Raw genomic sequence first — 17,437 nt, forward strand, 5'->3', positions numbered from 1 at the left:
TGTCTGATGTGAATATGGCTACGCCTGCTTTCTTATTGTTTCCGTTTTCTTGAGCTATCTATTTTTTATCTCTTCCTTTTTGGTCTGTGTATGTCTTTCACCCTGAAGTGAGTCTCATATAGGCAGCATATTGCAGGTTCTTGGTTTTGTTTTGTTTTTCCATTCAGTCTGCCACTGTGTGTCTTTTGATTGAAGCACTAGTCCATTGACATTTGAGGTAATTATGGGTATGTATGTACTAATTGCCATATAATCCTTGTTTTTCAGTTCTTATAGTTCTGTTTCTTTTGTTTGTTTCTTTTTCCTTTTGTGGTTTGATAATTTTCTTTGATGGTATGCTTGATTTCCTTTATATTCTTTTCAAAATATACTGTTGTATATTTTTGACTTGTGGTTATCATGGAGCTCAAGTATGTTAACTCAAAACTATATCTCCTGGCTTTAAGATGATAGTCATCCAATTTCAAACACACTGTAAAAGATCTATATTCTGCCATCGCTCACATTTTGTGATTTTGATGTCCTATTTTACATCGTTATACATATCCTTTTACTGTTAATTGTAGTTATAACTTTTTTTTTTTTACAATTTTTGATTCTGTTTTGATCTATGTACTCTCCAAAATCACTGCAGATGGTGACTGCAGCCATGAAATTAAAAGATGCTTGCTCCTTGGAAGAAAGCTATGACCAGCCTAGACAGCATATTAAAAAGCAGAGACATCACTTTACCAAAAAAGGTCCGTCTAGTCAAAGCTATGGTTTTTCCAGTAGTCATGTATGGACGTGAGAGTTGGACTACAGAGAAAGCTGAGCACTGAAGAATTGATGCTTTTGAACTGTGGTGTTGGAGAAGACTCTTGAGAGTTCCTTGGACTGCAAGGAGATCCAACCAGTCCATCCTAAAGAAATCAGTCCTGAATATTCATTGGAAGGACTGATGCTGAAGCTGAAACTCCAATACTTTGGCCACCTGATGTGAAGAACTGATTCATTGGAAAAGACCCTGATACTGGGAAAGATTGAAGGTGGGAGGAGAAGGGGACGACAGAGGATGAGATGGTTGGATGGCATCACCAACATGAGGGACATGAGTTTGAGTAGGCTTCGGGAGTTGGTGATGGACAGGGAAGCCTGGCGTGCTGCAGTCCATGAGGTCGCAGAGAGCTGGACATGACAGAGCAACTGAACTGAAGTGACTGTCAATCCTTTTATATATTTGCCTATCCTATTGTGTTTTTCCTTGTCCTATAAATTCTTTGTTTCTTTTCTTAGAGAATATCCTTCAATATTTCTTTTCAGTTCAGTTCCGTCGCTCAGTCGTGTCCAACTCTTTGCGACCCCATGAATTGTAGCACGCCAGGCCTCCCTGTCCATCACCAACTCCCGGAGTTCACTCAGACTCATGTCCATCAAGTCGGTAATGCCATCCAGCCGTCTCATCCTCTGTCGTCCCCTTCTCCTCCTGCCCCCAATCCCTCCCAGCATCAGAGTCTTTTCCAATGAGTCAACTTTTCACATGAGGTGGCCAGAGTACTAGAGTTTCAGCTTTAGCATCATCCTTCCAAAGAACACCCAGGACCGATCTCCTTCAGAATGGACTGGTTGGATCTCCTTGCAGTCCAAGGGACTCTCAAGAGTCTTCTCCAACACCATAGTTCAAAAGCATCAATTCTTTGGCGCTCGGCTTTTCTCACAGTCCAACTCTCACATCCATACATGACTACTAGAAAAAACATAGCCTTGACTAGATGGACATTTGTTGGCAAAGTGATGTCTCTGCTTTTGAATATGCCATCTAGGTTGGTCATAACTTTCCTTCCAAGGAGTAAGCGTCTTTTAATTTCATGGCTGGAATCACCATCTGCAGCGATTTTGGAGACCAAAAAAATAAAGTCTGACACTGTTTCCACTGTTTCCCCATCTATTTCCCATGAAGTAATGGGACCAGATGCCATGATCTTAGTTTTCTGAATGTGGGTAGGTTTAATATTGCCGAATTCTTTTAGTTTTTGCTTGTGAAAAACTTTTTCTCTTCTATTTTAAATGATAATCTTGCTGGGTAGAGTATCCTAGCTTGCAGGTTTTTCCCTTTCAGCACTTTAAATCTATCATGCCACTCATTTCTGACCTTCAGAGTTTTCTGCAGAGAAATCTACTGATAGTGATAATGGGGTTCCCTTATAACTGACTGACTGTTTTCCTCTTGCTAGCTTTCCTCTTGCTATCCTTTCTTTATCTTTAAATTTGTCGTTTTAGGGAATTCCCTGGCAGTTGAATTTTTAGGACTTGGCACTTTTACTGCTGTGGCCTGGGTTTAATCTCTGGTTGGGGAACTGAGATCCTGCAAGCTATGTGGCACAGCCAAATAAGATAAAATAAATTCATCATTTTAATTATGATATGTCTTGGTATGGGTCTCTTTGGGTTCATCTTGTTTGGGACCTTCTGTCCTTCTTGTACTTGGTATCTGTTTTCTCCTTTAGGTTTTGGAAGTTTTCATCCATAGCTTCTTCAAATGCAGTTTCAATTGTTGTTCTCTTTTCTTTCTGTAAGTGTCCGTTGTCACGTTTGAAACATCTCACAGATCTCATGTGTTGCATTTGTTCTTTCATTGTCTTTCTGTCTGCTCTTCTCATTTAGTGATTTCCATGATTCTATCTTCCAAGTCACTTATTTGTTCTGTGGCATTTACTCTGCTACTCATTGGTTCTAGATTTGTTTTTCATCTTGACGATTATATTGTCTGTTTTTGATTGGTCCATCTTTATAGTTTCTAGTTCATTGTTTTGTGATGTGCATTTCTATCGATACTCTTAATACCATTAGCGTTTTATTATCTCCTTTTTGAACTCAGGGTCTAGCAGACTGATGAGCTGTATTTTACTATTTGTTCCCCTTGTTGTGAGTATGATTGGTATTGTGGTGTCCAGAGCCTGTACTGCATGTGAAGCAGGGTGTCCTCTCTGTTCCGTGGCTGTCACTGCCCTGTCAGGGGCGGGGTCTGCTCCCCACTTGGAGTGGTAGAGCTGAAGATTGTGCTACACTGAATCTCTGCATCAGTCTCACTCCAGGCTGTGGCATGGAGTGAATAGGGCCATGATATTCACCCTTTTGGATTGGGAAGTGCCCCTGCCCAGTTACGTAGAGCTCTTTCTTGCTAACTTGGTTGTATAGCAGTTCATCTGCCAGTTTCCAGTTAGTTTGCTGTGAGAATTGTTCCACATATAGAAGTTATTTCAGTGTGTTTATGGGGAAAGGTGAGATCCACATCTTTCTACTCTACCATCTTATTCCCTTTCAGCCTTGGCATTCTTGAAATGTAAGTTTTAGAAGTGAATTATGTAAAGTAGATCACTGAAAGAAACACTATGAACACATAATAAAAATAGAGAAGGAGAACCTAGGGGAAAGTCAAAAGAAGGAACATCTTCCATCTTTCTTCCAGGATGGGAGGGATGATCAGACAGACTGTGTGAGTTTTAGGGGTCATATAAATAGCACCCCTCTTATACCTGGGGCTTCCCTGATGGCTCAAATGGTAAAGAACCTGCCTGCAATTCAAGAGACCTGGGTTCAGTCTCTGGGTCGAGAAGATTCCCTGCAGAAGGAAATGACAACCCACTCCAGGACTCTTGCCTGGAGAATTCCATGGACAGAGGAGCCTGGTGGGCTACAGTCTATAGGACTGCAAAGAGTTGGACATGATTGAGCAACTAGCTTTTACTTTCTTACACCTGAGTTTGTAACCAGTAGAGAGAAAAAAAAAATGTTCAGGGACATGGCTTTAGATTGTCAGTCAAGGCAGACTTGTGAAATACTTTAGAATTAGAACTAGAACTTTCCATCTAATCCAGACACAGCTGAAGAAATGCAAGTCCTTCCACCCAACTCACAAGGCTCATGGCAGAGAGCAGTCTGGAATGCATGCCCATCTTCTGCAGAAACACTGGCAGACAAAGAGTGGAAGGGGTAGGGAGTAAGATATGCCCCATTCTTTTTTCCAATTTCAAACTCAATTTTCCTTTCATGTAGAGTGATGAGTAGGTAGGGAGAGAGTCTAGGAGTGTTTCTCTAGGGAAGGCCTTCTACATTTGAAACATGAGGAATGAGGATTGAGTTCCCTTCAAGAGACTTCGAGTTTCGAATTAGTGGGAGATGAGGGATAATTGGAGCTATTGTGCTGAACTAGGATAGGTAAATTTTGCAGTCTTCAAAAAGTCCTGATAACTCCGTCATTAGCAGTGTGTTTTATTTAGCCAGTGTGGTGTGTTGTAAGAGTAAGTACAGGAAAGGCAGCATAATGTGGCGAAGAGAATGCATTTGGGTATCAGACTGCCTGGGTTTGACTCCCTGATCTGCTGCTTGCTGTGTGACCCTGAACGTATTACTTAACCATCCTGTGCCTCATTTCCTAATCTATAAAACGGGGATAATGATGGTACCTAATTCATAGGATTGTTTGAGAGGGTTAAATGAATTAATATATAGAAAGTATTTTAGAACAATGTGTATCACATAGAAAGCACTATCTAAAATACACATTATTGGGGACTTACCTGGTGATCCAGTGTTCAAGATTCTATGCTTCCAATGCAGGGGGCATCTGTTTGATCACTGGTCAGGGAACTAAGATCCCACATGCACGGCCCACACAAAGAGTATACATAATTAATGTTCATATTGCTGTGTGAGACTAATTTAAACTGTAGATATATAAAGGCAGTGCATTCTGCGCAGTTGACAAGAGCTCTAAGGAAAAAATGCAGTGTTGGCAAAATCAAATGTTCTGTCTTCTTTTCCTTCATTCTGCCTCTCCTATTTTTTAGGAGTCCAGTAACTCCACTGCTCAAAGTTCTACAGCCTATGCAGGTCTCCTGTCTTAGCAGGCCTTCATTCTTATGATGACTGTATTTTCTGTGACAAAAACTGGGACTCATGCTGAGAAACTATGAAGTAGATAGGATTTGGTTTGCAAGTACTTAAGAGTGTGAATCTATAAACTTCATTTTCCTTATAAGTGAAATGGGGATATTGCCTTGTACAATACAGCCATAATTGGTGACTAAAACATGGATAATGATACCTGAAAGATTTCCTGTGAAAATTGGAGTCTGTTCTCCCAAATTTGTCGCTTATTAGTCTTCCCATCCCCTAGATAAAAACTGAAATTCAATGTGTACTGTGTATGTAGGAGGTGTTCCACAAATGCTGGTGAATTGAAGCTATCCAAGCTTTCTGTTAACTGATTAAAGCATTTGTTATATGGTGTGTATATATAGTTAAGTCATTATAACAAATGGACCACTCATGTGCCCTGTGGAGGTTTCAAAATATGTCCATATGTTTTTACTTATTACCTTTGTAATTATCCCTGTGACCATAATGCTGTCTCATCCTGGATCTTTACATGGGTAACTCCTTGTCATTTGAGTCTTAGATTAAGTGTCATCTTATCAGTGTCTTCACTGGTGAGTTTTGTCAAATGTTTAAATAAGAAATAACACCAATTTAGTGCAAATTATTCCAGAGACTAGAAGAAGAGGGGATATTTCCCACAAATTTTATAAGGCCAACATAACCCTGATAACAACATTGACAAAGATATTATGAAGAGAAAATTATAGACCAATATCCTTCATGAACATAAACATAGAACAAAAATCTTAAATAAAATGTTAGCAAATTGAATTCAACAGTACATAAAAGGATAAGACATTTAGATCTTCTTTAATGTTTTTCAAGGATATAAATTAAAGATTGAAATTCCTTTATTACTACCTCAGCTACTCAGATAATGCTCCTTTGACTATGATTCCATGTGGAGCCTAGGCCTTCCTGGTGGCTCAGTGGTAAAGAATCTACTTACCAATGCAGGAGATGTGAGTTCAATCCCTCATCTGGGAGATCCTCTGGAGGAGGGCATGCCAGCCCACTCCGGTATTCTTGCCCAGGGAAATTCCATGGACCGAGGAGCTTGGTGGGCTACAGTCTATGGGGTTGCAAAGAGTCGGACACAGCTTAGCAAGTAAACAATAAACAACAACAACACCATGTGAAGCCTGGGTCACAGGGGTCTAGGATTCATAAAGATTACAAATATTTCATTCAGTTCAGTTCAGTTCAGTCGCTCAGTCGTGTCTGACTCCCTGCGACCCCTTGAATTGCAGCACGCCAGGCCTCCCTGTCCATCACCAACTCCCTGAGCCCACCCAGACTCATGTCCATCGAGTCAGTGATGCCATCCAGCCATCTCATCCTCTGTCGTCCCCTTCTCCTCCTGCCCTCAATCCCTCCCAGCATCAGAGTCTTTTCCAATGAGTCAACTCTTTGCATGAGGTGGCCAAAGTACTGGAGTTTCAGCTTCAGCATCATTCCTTCCAAAGAAATCCCAGGGCTGATCTCCTTCAGAATGGACTGGTTGGATCTCCTTGCCATTGTAATTTGGGTCTTTTATCAAGAATTAAGGTATATTTTGGATATGAAAGTAAAAGTATTTTGCAATATTGGCTAAAGTGTATTTTGATTCCAGAGTTTTCATTTTCAGCTTTGGTGTTTTCATAACAGACATTTTCTTTATTTTGCAGATCAAGATATTTTGGAAACTATATTAATAGACAGCTATATCTTCCCAAGTACCACAATAGTAAGTGTATAACTTTTATATAATTAGCTGTCACATGAGTGTTATTTAGAAAGAACTAAAAATAAGCCTTGGGATTTAAATAACTAGTTTGTTTAATGCTAAGACCTCTTCAAAACACAGCCTTAACTCTTTCCTACTTCCAAGGTTCTGATATAGATCCTACTTTCATTTCGATGAACATGCCAGAAATTTTCCTTTTTGAATGTTTTATTTTTTACTGAATTTTTTTTCTAGTTTGCAGTCCTTTTCTATCTCCCAGTTTAATCAGATGATGTGAAAATAGTCATACTCCTGCTGTCTTGAAAAATAATGGAATGGGAAATATTGCTGTTAGATATTATTTGTATGCTGTTCCTTCTCTGTGTTTCCCCTTGGTAGCCAGATCATTTGAACAGTCTTATCATTGTGATGCTATATGATTTCCAAGACAGAAAATTTCAAGCTCGTCTCCTTTCTGGTAACGAAGAGTCTATAGCAGAAGTTCTAGAAGTGGAGAACCTTCTTAACAGGTAACTGTAAAGGTTAAAAGGATGTTTTATATGAATTCGTTATTAGTATTTCACTGGTGAAATAGTATACAATATAATGTGTGGATAAGTGTTAAAATTTTATAGAGAAAAAATATAAAAGTTCATAAGTTTCTTGAATTCCTTTAAAAACAGATCTTGAACAAAGTAAATATTCTACTTAAATTCAAGTTGTTTTGAAAGCTTGAATTGTAAGATCCAATTTGTAAGTATTTGGAAAATCATGAAAAATTCCTGACAATTTTTAGCACATACATAACTTACACTTCATTTGAAACAGCTATTATTTATTTACTTGGCTTTGTTTACAGCTCTTAAACTAACATGTATCAAACAAGAAAATTCCAATTAGATAAGAATCCACCACTTTGCCAAGTTGAAAAAAGAATCTACAGCTTTTACAACTTAATGTCAGTAGTTAAGAGCAAAACTAACATATTTAAAATTTGTTTTCCTTTTACCCTAAATATCAGCAGAAGCCTAGCATGAGGACAATAATAGCACCTACCTAAAAAGGTGATTGGGAGAACTAATTAAAGTAATGTATGTAAAATGCTGAGCTAGGAGCCAGACACATAGTAGATGATAGTAGATGGTCATTCATTAAATGCTACTATTGTTAGTGCTGCAGGATCCTAGTTCCCCAACCAGGGATGGAACCCACGCCCCCTACTGTGGAAACGCAGTGTCTTCACTGGACCAGCAGGGAAGTCTCCTATGCTCTTAAGCCTTAGTAGAAAGTACAACATAGCAAACAACAGCAATCCTGTAGGAAGATGTTTACCTGGTGAATAATCTGAAACAGTTGTCATATCTCATTTTACATTGTTATGGAAAACTCAGTTTCATTTTGAAGGTTGAGACCAAAAGAGTCACTGAATGGAGTTATAGTAATAACTTACCTTTGTTGAAGAACACTTAATATGTATCAATCACTATTACAAGAAGCTCTTTACATAACAATTCTTCCAAGTGAATATTGTTACCAACCTGTATTTTTACTCAGAGGAAAACTGAAGAACAGACATGTTAAAGGAACCTGTCTAATGCCATAGAGCTAGAAAGAGAAGTGCCAGAATTCAAATTCAGGAAGACTCTCCAGAGAACTTCCCTGTAGCTCAAATGGTAAAGAATCTGCCTGCAGTGCAGGAGACCCAGGTTCAATCCATGGGTCAGGAAGATCCTCTGGAGAAGAGAATGGCAATCCACTCCAGTATTCTTGCCTGGAGAATTCCAAGGACAGAGGAGCCTGGTGGGCTACAGTCCACAGGGACCCAAAGAATCAGACAGGACTGAGTGACTAACACTTACACTTTCACTTCAGAGCTCAGGATTTAACCATTTATATGCTACTGTTCCTTCCACTTAAGATAGTGAATCTTGGGTAAAGGAATATGACATAGTAATATGTCAGTTGTAGCCATGAGAAATTTGGGGATGGAGAAAAGCAAAAGCAATTGAATGTATGTACCTTAGATAAGCAAGGATCTTGCTCCTGTTTACTACATAAGTTCCTGGGCAACCACTTCACCCCCCATACCAGTACTAGGCAACCTGCCTCTGAGGATGGGTACCCAGGATGGGTGCAGATACATTGGAGAAAAAGTGGTGGGGCAGTGTGCTTTGGGACAAGCTCTGAGTTTCAGCTTTCCTGAACTGCTTTCAGTTTCCATTTGTCTTAGGACTAAGGAGGTTTTCATGGAAATCTCAACTTAGTGTGCGTAATGAGAGCTGAGGTTAGACTAAAGCAGCCAGGAAAGCCACAGAGCTCTAACCAAGTAAGAAAGACCAGACTGTGGTTTCAGCAGCAGCAGATTCTTAGCTGAGAATGCTAACAAGGCAGTTAGGAAATAGGACAAGCAAAGACCATGGCTCACGAGGCCAGAAGAGCCAGAGATATTATTGTCTAAGGTTCCTGATTCCTCAGATTTTTACCTTTCCTTGTAATACATACTGTGCTACCTCCTGCCTGGAGGAGGTTATCTGGTTACATTCCTGTCAGTGCAACAGAAACTACCTGAACCAATCGGGCTTCATAAAATACAGATCTTATTCCCATATTAGTAAGTTATTTTATATCTAATTCATGCTATGCTCAATTCATAATATGTTATAGGAGAAACGTGTGTATTTAGTGGTTGAATTGAAGAGAATAATAGTGTAATATACAGGTATAAGGATAACACTGAGAAAAATCCATGTATAATTAGAAAGATAATGCTAAGAAAATACATGTATAAAGATAACCTAGAAGGTTTTAATTAAGAATCGCAGCTTTCAAATAATAGAAGCTATTTTCAGTTAACGTGAGCAAAAATGGAAAATGTTCTTAAATAGATCCTGGAATGTCTCATGCAATTCAGAGACTCAGGAAGAGGATGAAATCGGGAACTGGAAAGACATCAGGATTTTCTTTGTCTCTTTACCTTTTTATTTCTGCTTCTCTCTTAATATCTGCTTCATTCTCCTTTTCTCTCCTGTTCTGCCTTCTCTGTTTCTAGCCTACAAGGAAAAAACCTTACTGCTGCACCCCAGGTCTTAAGCTTACTTGTTACACTTGTATGTTAGTTTCTTCACTTAGATTAATTTATTATCTCTACACCCAGTTCTAAATTCTACCCCCTTCTAGGGAATTTGATTGGCTCCTCGTGGGTCAAGTGCATTCCCTTGGGCCAGTCCTCCATAGCTAATGGAGTAGAATTCTGAACTCAGAATGTTGGAGGCTAATCTCTATAGATCATCTGGGCCTTGAGGCTGGGCAGTATTGTCCCCAGGGCAGTAGAATCATTTTAAGCTTGAAGTTACCTTAGTATGTTTCTACCAAGACGATGAAGACTAATTTTAAGAGGTGATAGAAGAAGCAATTATTTAATAAGAAACTGAATGAGAATAATTTTCTCCTTATAAAAATTGTGTTTGATCTTTGTTGTTGTCTCTACCAGAGATCCTTGTGTTTTATCACTCTGTATACCAACTGGTATCTTTTTCTTCATTTGTTCATGGCTCTAGGGATAGAATCCAAGATGAACCTATTATCATTCATTTGTTTTTTATTTTTGGCTGTGCTGGGTCTTTGTTGCTGAGTGGGCTACTCTTTAGTTGCCGTCCGCAGGCTTCTCATTTTGATGGCTTATCGTGGTGGCTTCTCTTGTGGAGCACAGGCTCTAGGGTGCTCAGGCTTCAGTAGTCGTGGCTCATGGGCTCAGTAACTGCAGTTCTTGAGCTCTAGAGCACAGGCTCACAGTTGTGGTATGTGGGTTTAGTTGTTCTGTGGCATGTGGGATCTTCCTAGATCAAGGATGAACCTGAGTCTCCTGCATTGGCAGGCAGGTTCTTTACTGCTGAGCTACCAGGGAAGCCCTAGCTTCTTGATATATGCAAGGGCTTTAAGAATTCATTTCTTGTACAAATGCAACTATCTTTGAAATAGTGTGACTGGGTTAAATAAAAGGAGACCACAGCTTCTTCCTTTCTTTCTCTGCATGCCCCATACTAGCCCAAGAATCTGATTCTGCCAAATAATTTGTTGGACTTTGGTGAGGCAAAACTAGAAAATGCACGGTGAAATTAGAAAATGGGCAGTGAAAGACTGGAGAAGCAACAGGAGAGGAAAAACTGAGTAGCCCTTCCTCCCAAATCACCCAAAACTATCCTGTTACAGTCAAGGCACCACCAGCTTCTTAGATGTTACCCTTGATTCTTCTTTCCTGCCCTCCCCAGTGCCCTTGCCATACCTGTCACATCAAGTTCTGTAACTCCAGTTGGAAGCCATATGCTGAATGTGTCTACTTGTTTCCATTCCACTCCTACTATCCAAACCCAAGCAGTTTATAATCTGTCACTTGGACTACTGCAATAGCTTCTTTATTTCCTGCCTGTAACTCTTTTTTCACAATCTCTTCCATAGATAAAGTGATCTTTTAAAAATGTAGTTATATAGTCATGATCTGTCATGTCTTGGATCAGACTTATTCATTTCTCCTACAAATAACTGTGTGCTAAGTCGCTTCAGTTGTATCCAACTCTTTGCGACCCTATGGACTGTAGCCTGTCAGGCTCCTCTGTCCATGGCATTCTCCAGGCAAGAATACTTGAGTGGGTTGCCATTTCCTTCTCCAGAGGATCTTCCAGACCCAGGGGTGAACCCACATCTCTTACATCTCCTGCATTGGCAGGCATGTTCTTTACCACTAGTGGCCACCTGGGAAGCCCCTATAAATAACTAGATGGACAAAATATATGAGGCAAAGATTTTGGACATTAGACAAAAAGCAGCACAGAAATTTAATCCTTGAGAAAATGAAAACAAATGAGGTGAGCCCTAGAATAGTCCTGGCTTTATGCTTATAGGTACTTTCCAACTGCTGTGCAGGAAGGATGATCTCTAGAGAAAACTGTAGTCTTACTAAATTAAGAAAACAGAGACCAGAGTTTGGATGTGATCATTTTTCTTCTTGATTTTATTAATGTGGTAAGTTTATTTACCTTGAATGATTCATGAATGTTAAAACCATTTTTAACATTCATGGATTTGGGGGATAAATCACATTTGCTTAGATATTCCTTTTCTTCTATTCCCAGTTTTCTTATTCACATAATGCTTAGAGTTTCTCATTTGCCAAAATGCTTCTGAACACTTGTTCATGGGGTTTTATCTCTCATATTCTTCCCCCCCCCTTCTTTAGAAACTCTTAGCCCGTTTTACTTACTTAGTGAATATTGTGAAACAGTTCTCAGTATAATGTCTGATTTTTTTTTTTTTCCTATGGGAAATTCAAGCGGTTCACTGAAGATTATCTTTTGGCATTAAGAATATAATTTATATTTAAAGAGAGCCACATTTCTATTGTGTTAGGCATTACTAATGGTACTTCAAAATTTGAGATATTTTGAGAATTCCCTGGTGGTCTAGTGGTTAGGACTCAGTGCTTTTACTGTGGAAGGCCTGAGTTTAGTTCCTTGTTGGGGAACTAAAATCCCACAAGCCACGTGGCACAGCAAAAAAACAAAGACAAAACCCACCACCACCAACAACAAAAGACAAAACACCCCTTGAGATCATTTGTTCTTTGTATATAAAATTTCTGACAATTTTAAGCTAAAAAGGAACAAAACCCATTTCTTAAAAAAAAATAAACTAAGAGAAAATGGTGTACTAGGTAGGATTCCTTTTTGACAACCAGACAGGAATCCAACTCAAACTAGATTAGGCAAAAGAGAAATTTTATTATAAAGTATCTCACCAAAGAATTCCACAGTGAGACTTGCAGGAAGGACGTTGATGTGCTTCTGCTTCTGCTGACTACATCCTGTGTTGAGGTCCTTTAATGGACCGGAACCTGGTGGTCCGGAGTCAACAATAAGAAAGTAAAAGAGAGAGAGAAAGAGGCTGATATTCCTTGGTTTACAGAGAAAACCGATAAAGTCCTTAGACACCGGGCTTGCGTCGCTCACGAAGGCACCTGGTGCCCTCTCGATGGGGGCGAAGGCACAGTGCACCTTGTCGAGAGGGGCTTAGAAACCTGGTCAGGAGAATAAGCATGATGGGTCTCTGTGCTCCAGAGAATTAGCCTGAGAGAGAGAGAGAGAGAAAGAAAGAAAGACATGGGGACCAAACCTCTGATGGAGCAAAGGTGTTTTATTTAACATTGTGTGAGTATTTATACTGTCTTACAAAGTAGCTATTTTCAGCAGAGATAAAATCAAAACTTAAAGTTATCAAGGAAACATGAGGTCATCCATATGAAAGAGAGAGGGTTGTAAGTAATCACTTTTACCTTATGATTCATAAAAAGGAAGAAGGTCGTAAATAGTTACTTATCACCATATGGAAAAACTAACAGAAGGAAACGCATGCGTTCCTAAGCCCCCAGGAGTAGTTTGCTACTCCACTTAATTCCTGAATATTCAGGAATTAATAAGCGACAGAGGATTCATGACAGATCCAAAACAGCACACAGGAAGCCTCCTATTAAATGCTTCCTGACAATCCTGTGACTCAGGTACCCTCAGGACTCTCTTCCACTCTGGTCTCTGCCTCTTTGTGTGCTTTAGCTTCATTCTTAACATCTTCTTTTTCTGTTTGTAGAATGGGAAACTTGGCTGCTGTCAACTCAGGAGCTTTATATTGTACAGCACCAAAAACCAGAAAGTGACTTGGCTCTCTGTTACTACACACAAAAATTCACTTGACTGGTTTGGGTCAAGTGCCCACCTTCTGCCAATCACCTGTGGTCAAGGAGACAGTCAGTACGCAATACCTCCCAGTGATTTAGGCCATAAGATTAAAAAAGAATTATTGGGTTTTCATTTTATGCTAACCAGTTCTTGTTTTTGTTTCCTGTTATTTGTAACTATGAGATATGAGATAATCAGAACTGGAAAGGACTTGATACCAATTCATGAAAGCTCCTTAATCTTGTCAAGACTACACTTTTGCCATCTCTGATAACACAGACTGACCTATAGTGAGTGCCTGCCAGGTATGGTGCTTGGTGACACCCATGGTACTAAGTGAAATTCACTCAGTTGTGTCCAACTCTTTGCGACCCCATGGACTATACAGTCCCTGGAATTTTCCAGGCCAGAATACTGGAGCGGGTAGCCTTTCCCTTCTCCAGGGGATCGTTCCAATCCAGGGTTTGAACCCAGGTCTCCCACATTGCAGGCGGATTCTTTACCAGCTAAGCCACCAGGGAAGCCCCATGATACTAATCCCTACAGTAATAGCAAGGTAAGCTGATCACATTCTACAGATGAGAAAACTGAGGCTGGTGAGAGTCAGCATCGTACCTGAGGTCACACAGCTAGTAAGTGACGGAGCCTTAATTTAACTTCAAATTTGTCTGACTCTAAGCTCTAAGCCCTTCACCTTTACTACATAAAATTTGTCTTTCAACCAGCAGTTATTATAAACAATTAAGATATACAACTATACAGAGACAGCAAAACCTGAAAAAAAAAGAAGCAGAATTATTGGGTTTCCATTTTTAAAAATTTGGGGGATTCCCATTTTTAAATATGGCAAATTTTAACTTTAGATTTCAAAAATTTGAAATAGAATTATAGAGCATTATAATTCTAAATCTAATTGTTAATTTTTCAAGTGGAAAATTGATAGTCTTGTCTTCAATGCAGTAGTTACCAAGAATGGATTTTCTGTCTCTAGTTTTAAGACAAAATTGGCTGCAGCATTGGCAAGATGCCGAATCAAACATGATGCCCTTTCAATTTACCACATTCTTCCAGAAACAGTTAGGAACCAAGAATTAAGGGCCTCTACTTTGCCACTTTATGCTTGGATAAATACTTGTAAAATCAGGTAAGAGTTCTAATCAAATTCTTTACTCAAGTCATTTGCCTTTCAAAATAATGTGATAAAAGTATATTACCTTTTTAATGGATGAGGGGCTCATCTGAGGGAGTGAGTGGGAATTATAGTTTTGTTCAGGATTTTATCACCAGATTACCAAAAGTAATTTAATAAATGTGTTAACTTTTTTGTCTCTAATTTTTTTTTGACTTATTACTGATGGCTTAAATTATAAATTCCATTAGATACAGTATATGCAATGATAATTTTATTTATTATAGGAAAAAGATGCTGATATTAAATACATTTTTATGTATTATATTTGTAATTAGAACCTAATATTATGTATTTACAGCCCTGAAGAAGTTTATTATACTTTGAAGAAAAATGGCTATAATAAAGTCAAATCTGTATTGCATATTGATAATAAAGTCTTTGCTGTGGATCAACATTGCTATGATGTCTTAATTTTTCCATCTCATCTTAAAAGTGATCTTCTAAATATAGATCTTTTTAAAGATTATAAACTTATATTTCAGGTAAACAAATTTTTACTTTCACTGTGGTTCTCAATACTGTGAGTCTCTCAATAATCCTGCTCACCCAAAGAATTTCTCTACTTAAAAATAAAACCTAAGAAATTGATTATATTTTGTATAGGTTATCAAGGAGGTTTATAAGGCCTAATTTCCACATAGAAATATAAAATTAATACTGCTACATCAGTTTTCCTGTTGCACTTTGGCATCTTTGCCCCATGTGAAGTGGGCATATTGTAAGGAACATATTCTCCTTCCAAGACACCATAGATGGGGGAACTTGTATTGCTTATAGCTGAAAAGCTATCTTTTTCTCTCCCAAGGGAGGATTCAAGAGAAGGCATAGTGATCCCCTTTTCTTTTTTTGTTTCTGGGGAAGATGCTAGTGCCATCCTGCATTTGAAAATGCAATGTGTAATGTGTTTGCATTATCTCTTTACTATAGTCTTACAGCTTTGATTTGTAAGATATGTATAATGGCTATCAATACAGGAAGAGAATGTGAGTTATAATGGTATTTCAATAGAATGAAAAAGAAAAGGTTCAAGAAATTGAGTTAAATTAATTTTTATGTCCTTAGATTCCAATTCGTGCCTCAGACTCACTTTGATCTTGTAAGGTTTATACCTTCACAGTACCTGCGTTCTTGGGTAGTGTCTCTTGGCTTTATCTTGTGGTGACATCCTATTGAGCACTGAGATCAGTTGCAGAAGCTCATCTGCTTAGCCCCCTTTGTAAACTTGTCAACCATCTTACTTTTAATCTCTGGGAGCTAGCAGCCAGTTAGATGACAATGTGATGGGGAAAAAAGAATGGCAGTGGCGGATGAGTACATTTTCATGAAAGTTTAAGAATGGGAGCTAAGGCAGGACACCAGTAATCTATTCATCACATTTGGGGAGTTTGGCATTGCCTTATCACTATCAGTTCAGTTCTGTTCAGTTGCTCAGTTGTGTCTGACTCTTTGTGACCTCATGGACTGCAGCATGCCAGGGTTCCCTGTCCATCACCAGCTCCCGGAGCCTACTCAAACTCATGTCCATCACATTGGTGATGCCATCCAATCATCTCATCCTCAGTCATCCCCTTCTTCTCCTGCCTTCAGTCTTTCCCAGCATCAGAGTTTTCTCCAGGGAGTCAGTTCTTCACATTAGGTGGCCAAAGTATTGGAATTTCAGCATCAGTCCTTCCAATGAATATTCAGGACTGATTTCCTTTAGGATGGACTGTTTGGATCTCCTTGCTGTCCAAGGGACTCTCAAGAGTCTTCTCCAACACCACAGTTCAAAAGCATCAATTCTTCAGTACTCAGCTTTCTTTGTAGTCCTACTCTCACATCCATACATGACTACTGGAAAAACCATAGCTTTGACTAGACGGACCTTTTTTGATAACGTAATGTCTCTGCTTTTTAATATGCCGTCTAGGTTGGTCATAGCTTATCTTCCAAGGAGCAAGCGTCTTTTAATTTCATGGCTGCAGTCACCATCTGCAGTGATTTTGGAGCCCCCAGAAATAAAGTCTGTCAGTTTCCATTGTTTTCCCATCTGTTTGCCTTGAAGTGATGGGACCAGATGCCATGATCTTAGTTTTCCGAATGTTGAGTTTTAAGCCAACTTTTTCGTTCTCCTCTTTCATTTTCAAGAGGCTCTTTAGTTCTTCGCTTTAAGGGTGGTGTCATCTGCATGTCTGAGGTTATTGATATTTCTCCTAGCAATCTTGATTCCAGCTTGTGCTTCATCCAGCCTGGCATTTCGCATGATGTACTCTGCATATAAGTTAAATAAGCAGTGTGACAATATACAGCCTTGACGTACTCCTCTTCTAATTTGGAACCAGTCTGTTGTTCCATCACTATATAATAGTTAAATGATAACAGTCATAACTTAAGCTAAACCAATTTTGTTTGTTAACTTAAACATATATACATATAAATTTATAAAGTTTACAAATGTAAACTACTAACTTTATATTTAAACATATATTTAAGGTGTTTTAAACTTAAAATGGGTTAGGTAATCTCAAGATTTCTGCCAATACCTTGTTTTACCTAAACCCTTTGAAATTCTAATCATACTCTTATCTTGTAGGACAAATCTCGAAGTCTCGCTGTCCATTCTGTAAAGGCTTTATTAAATATGGATGATGATATCTTAATGGTCAATACAGGTTCTTGGTACACAGTTGCCCATATGTCAGTCTTAACAAATAATAATACCTCAAAAATATTTGTGTGTGGAGTACAGTCACAAGCTAAGGATCCTGACCTGAAGAACCTTTTCACAAAAATGGGATGTAAAAGTATGTACAAATATTTATTTGCTTTCTGTAAGACTTAGAAATGTTAAAAATATTTGAATTTGTTATTTTTTTAATGCAAAACTCTGTATATGAAATATACTCCTAAAATCCC

At 38.8% G+C, this 17,437-nt stretch overlaps 1 protein-coding gene across 2 annotated transcripts in view; it reads left to right on the plus strand.

The window, feature by feature from the left end:
• The window catches only part of NSUN7 (NOP2/Sun RNA methyltransferase family member 7), a 47,272-nt gene that overhangs the window by 8,304 nt on the left and 21,531 nt on the right, over positions 1-17,437 (plus strand). For both annotated transcript variants that reach the window (XM_040238107.1, XM_040238109.1), the window contains exons 3-7: positions 6,588-6,646; positions 7,025-7,155; positions 14,342-14,494; positions 14,841-15,024; positions 17,115-17,325. In XM_040238107.1, the coding sequence (XP_040094041.1) occupies positions 6,588-6,646; positions 7,025-7,155; positions 14,342-14,494; positions 14,841-15,024; positions 17,115-17,325 (738 nt within the window). The remainder of the gene's footprint in view (positions 1-6,587; positions 6,647-7,024; positions 7,156-14,341; positions 14,495-14,840; positions 15,025-17,114; positions 17,326-17,437) is intronic.

This window comes from Oryx dammah, unplaced genomic scaffold, assembly GCF_014754425.2.
Source record: "Oryx dammah isolate SB20612 unplaced genomic scaffold, SCBI_Odam_1.1 HiC_scaffold_3, whole genome shotgun sequence".
Lineage (NCBI taxonomy): Eukaryota > Metazoa > Chordata > Mammalia > Artiodactyla > Bovidae > Oryx > Oryx dammah.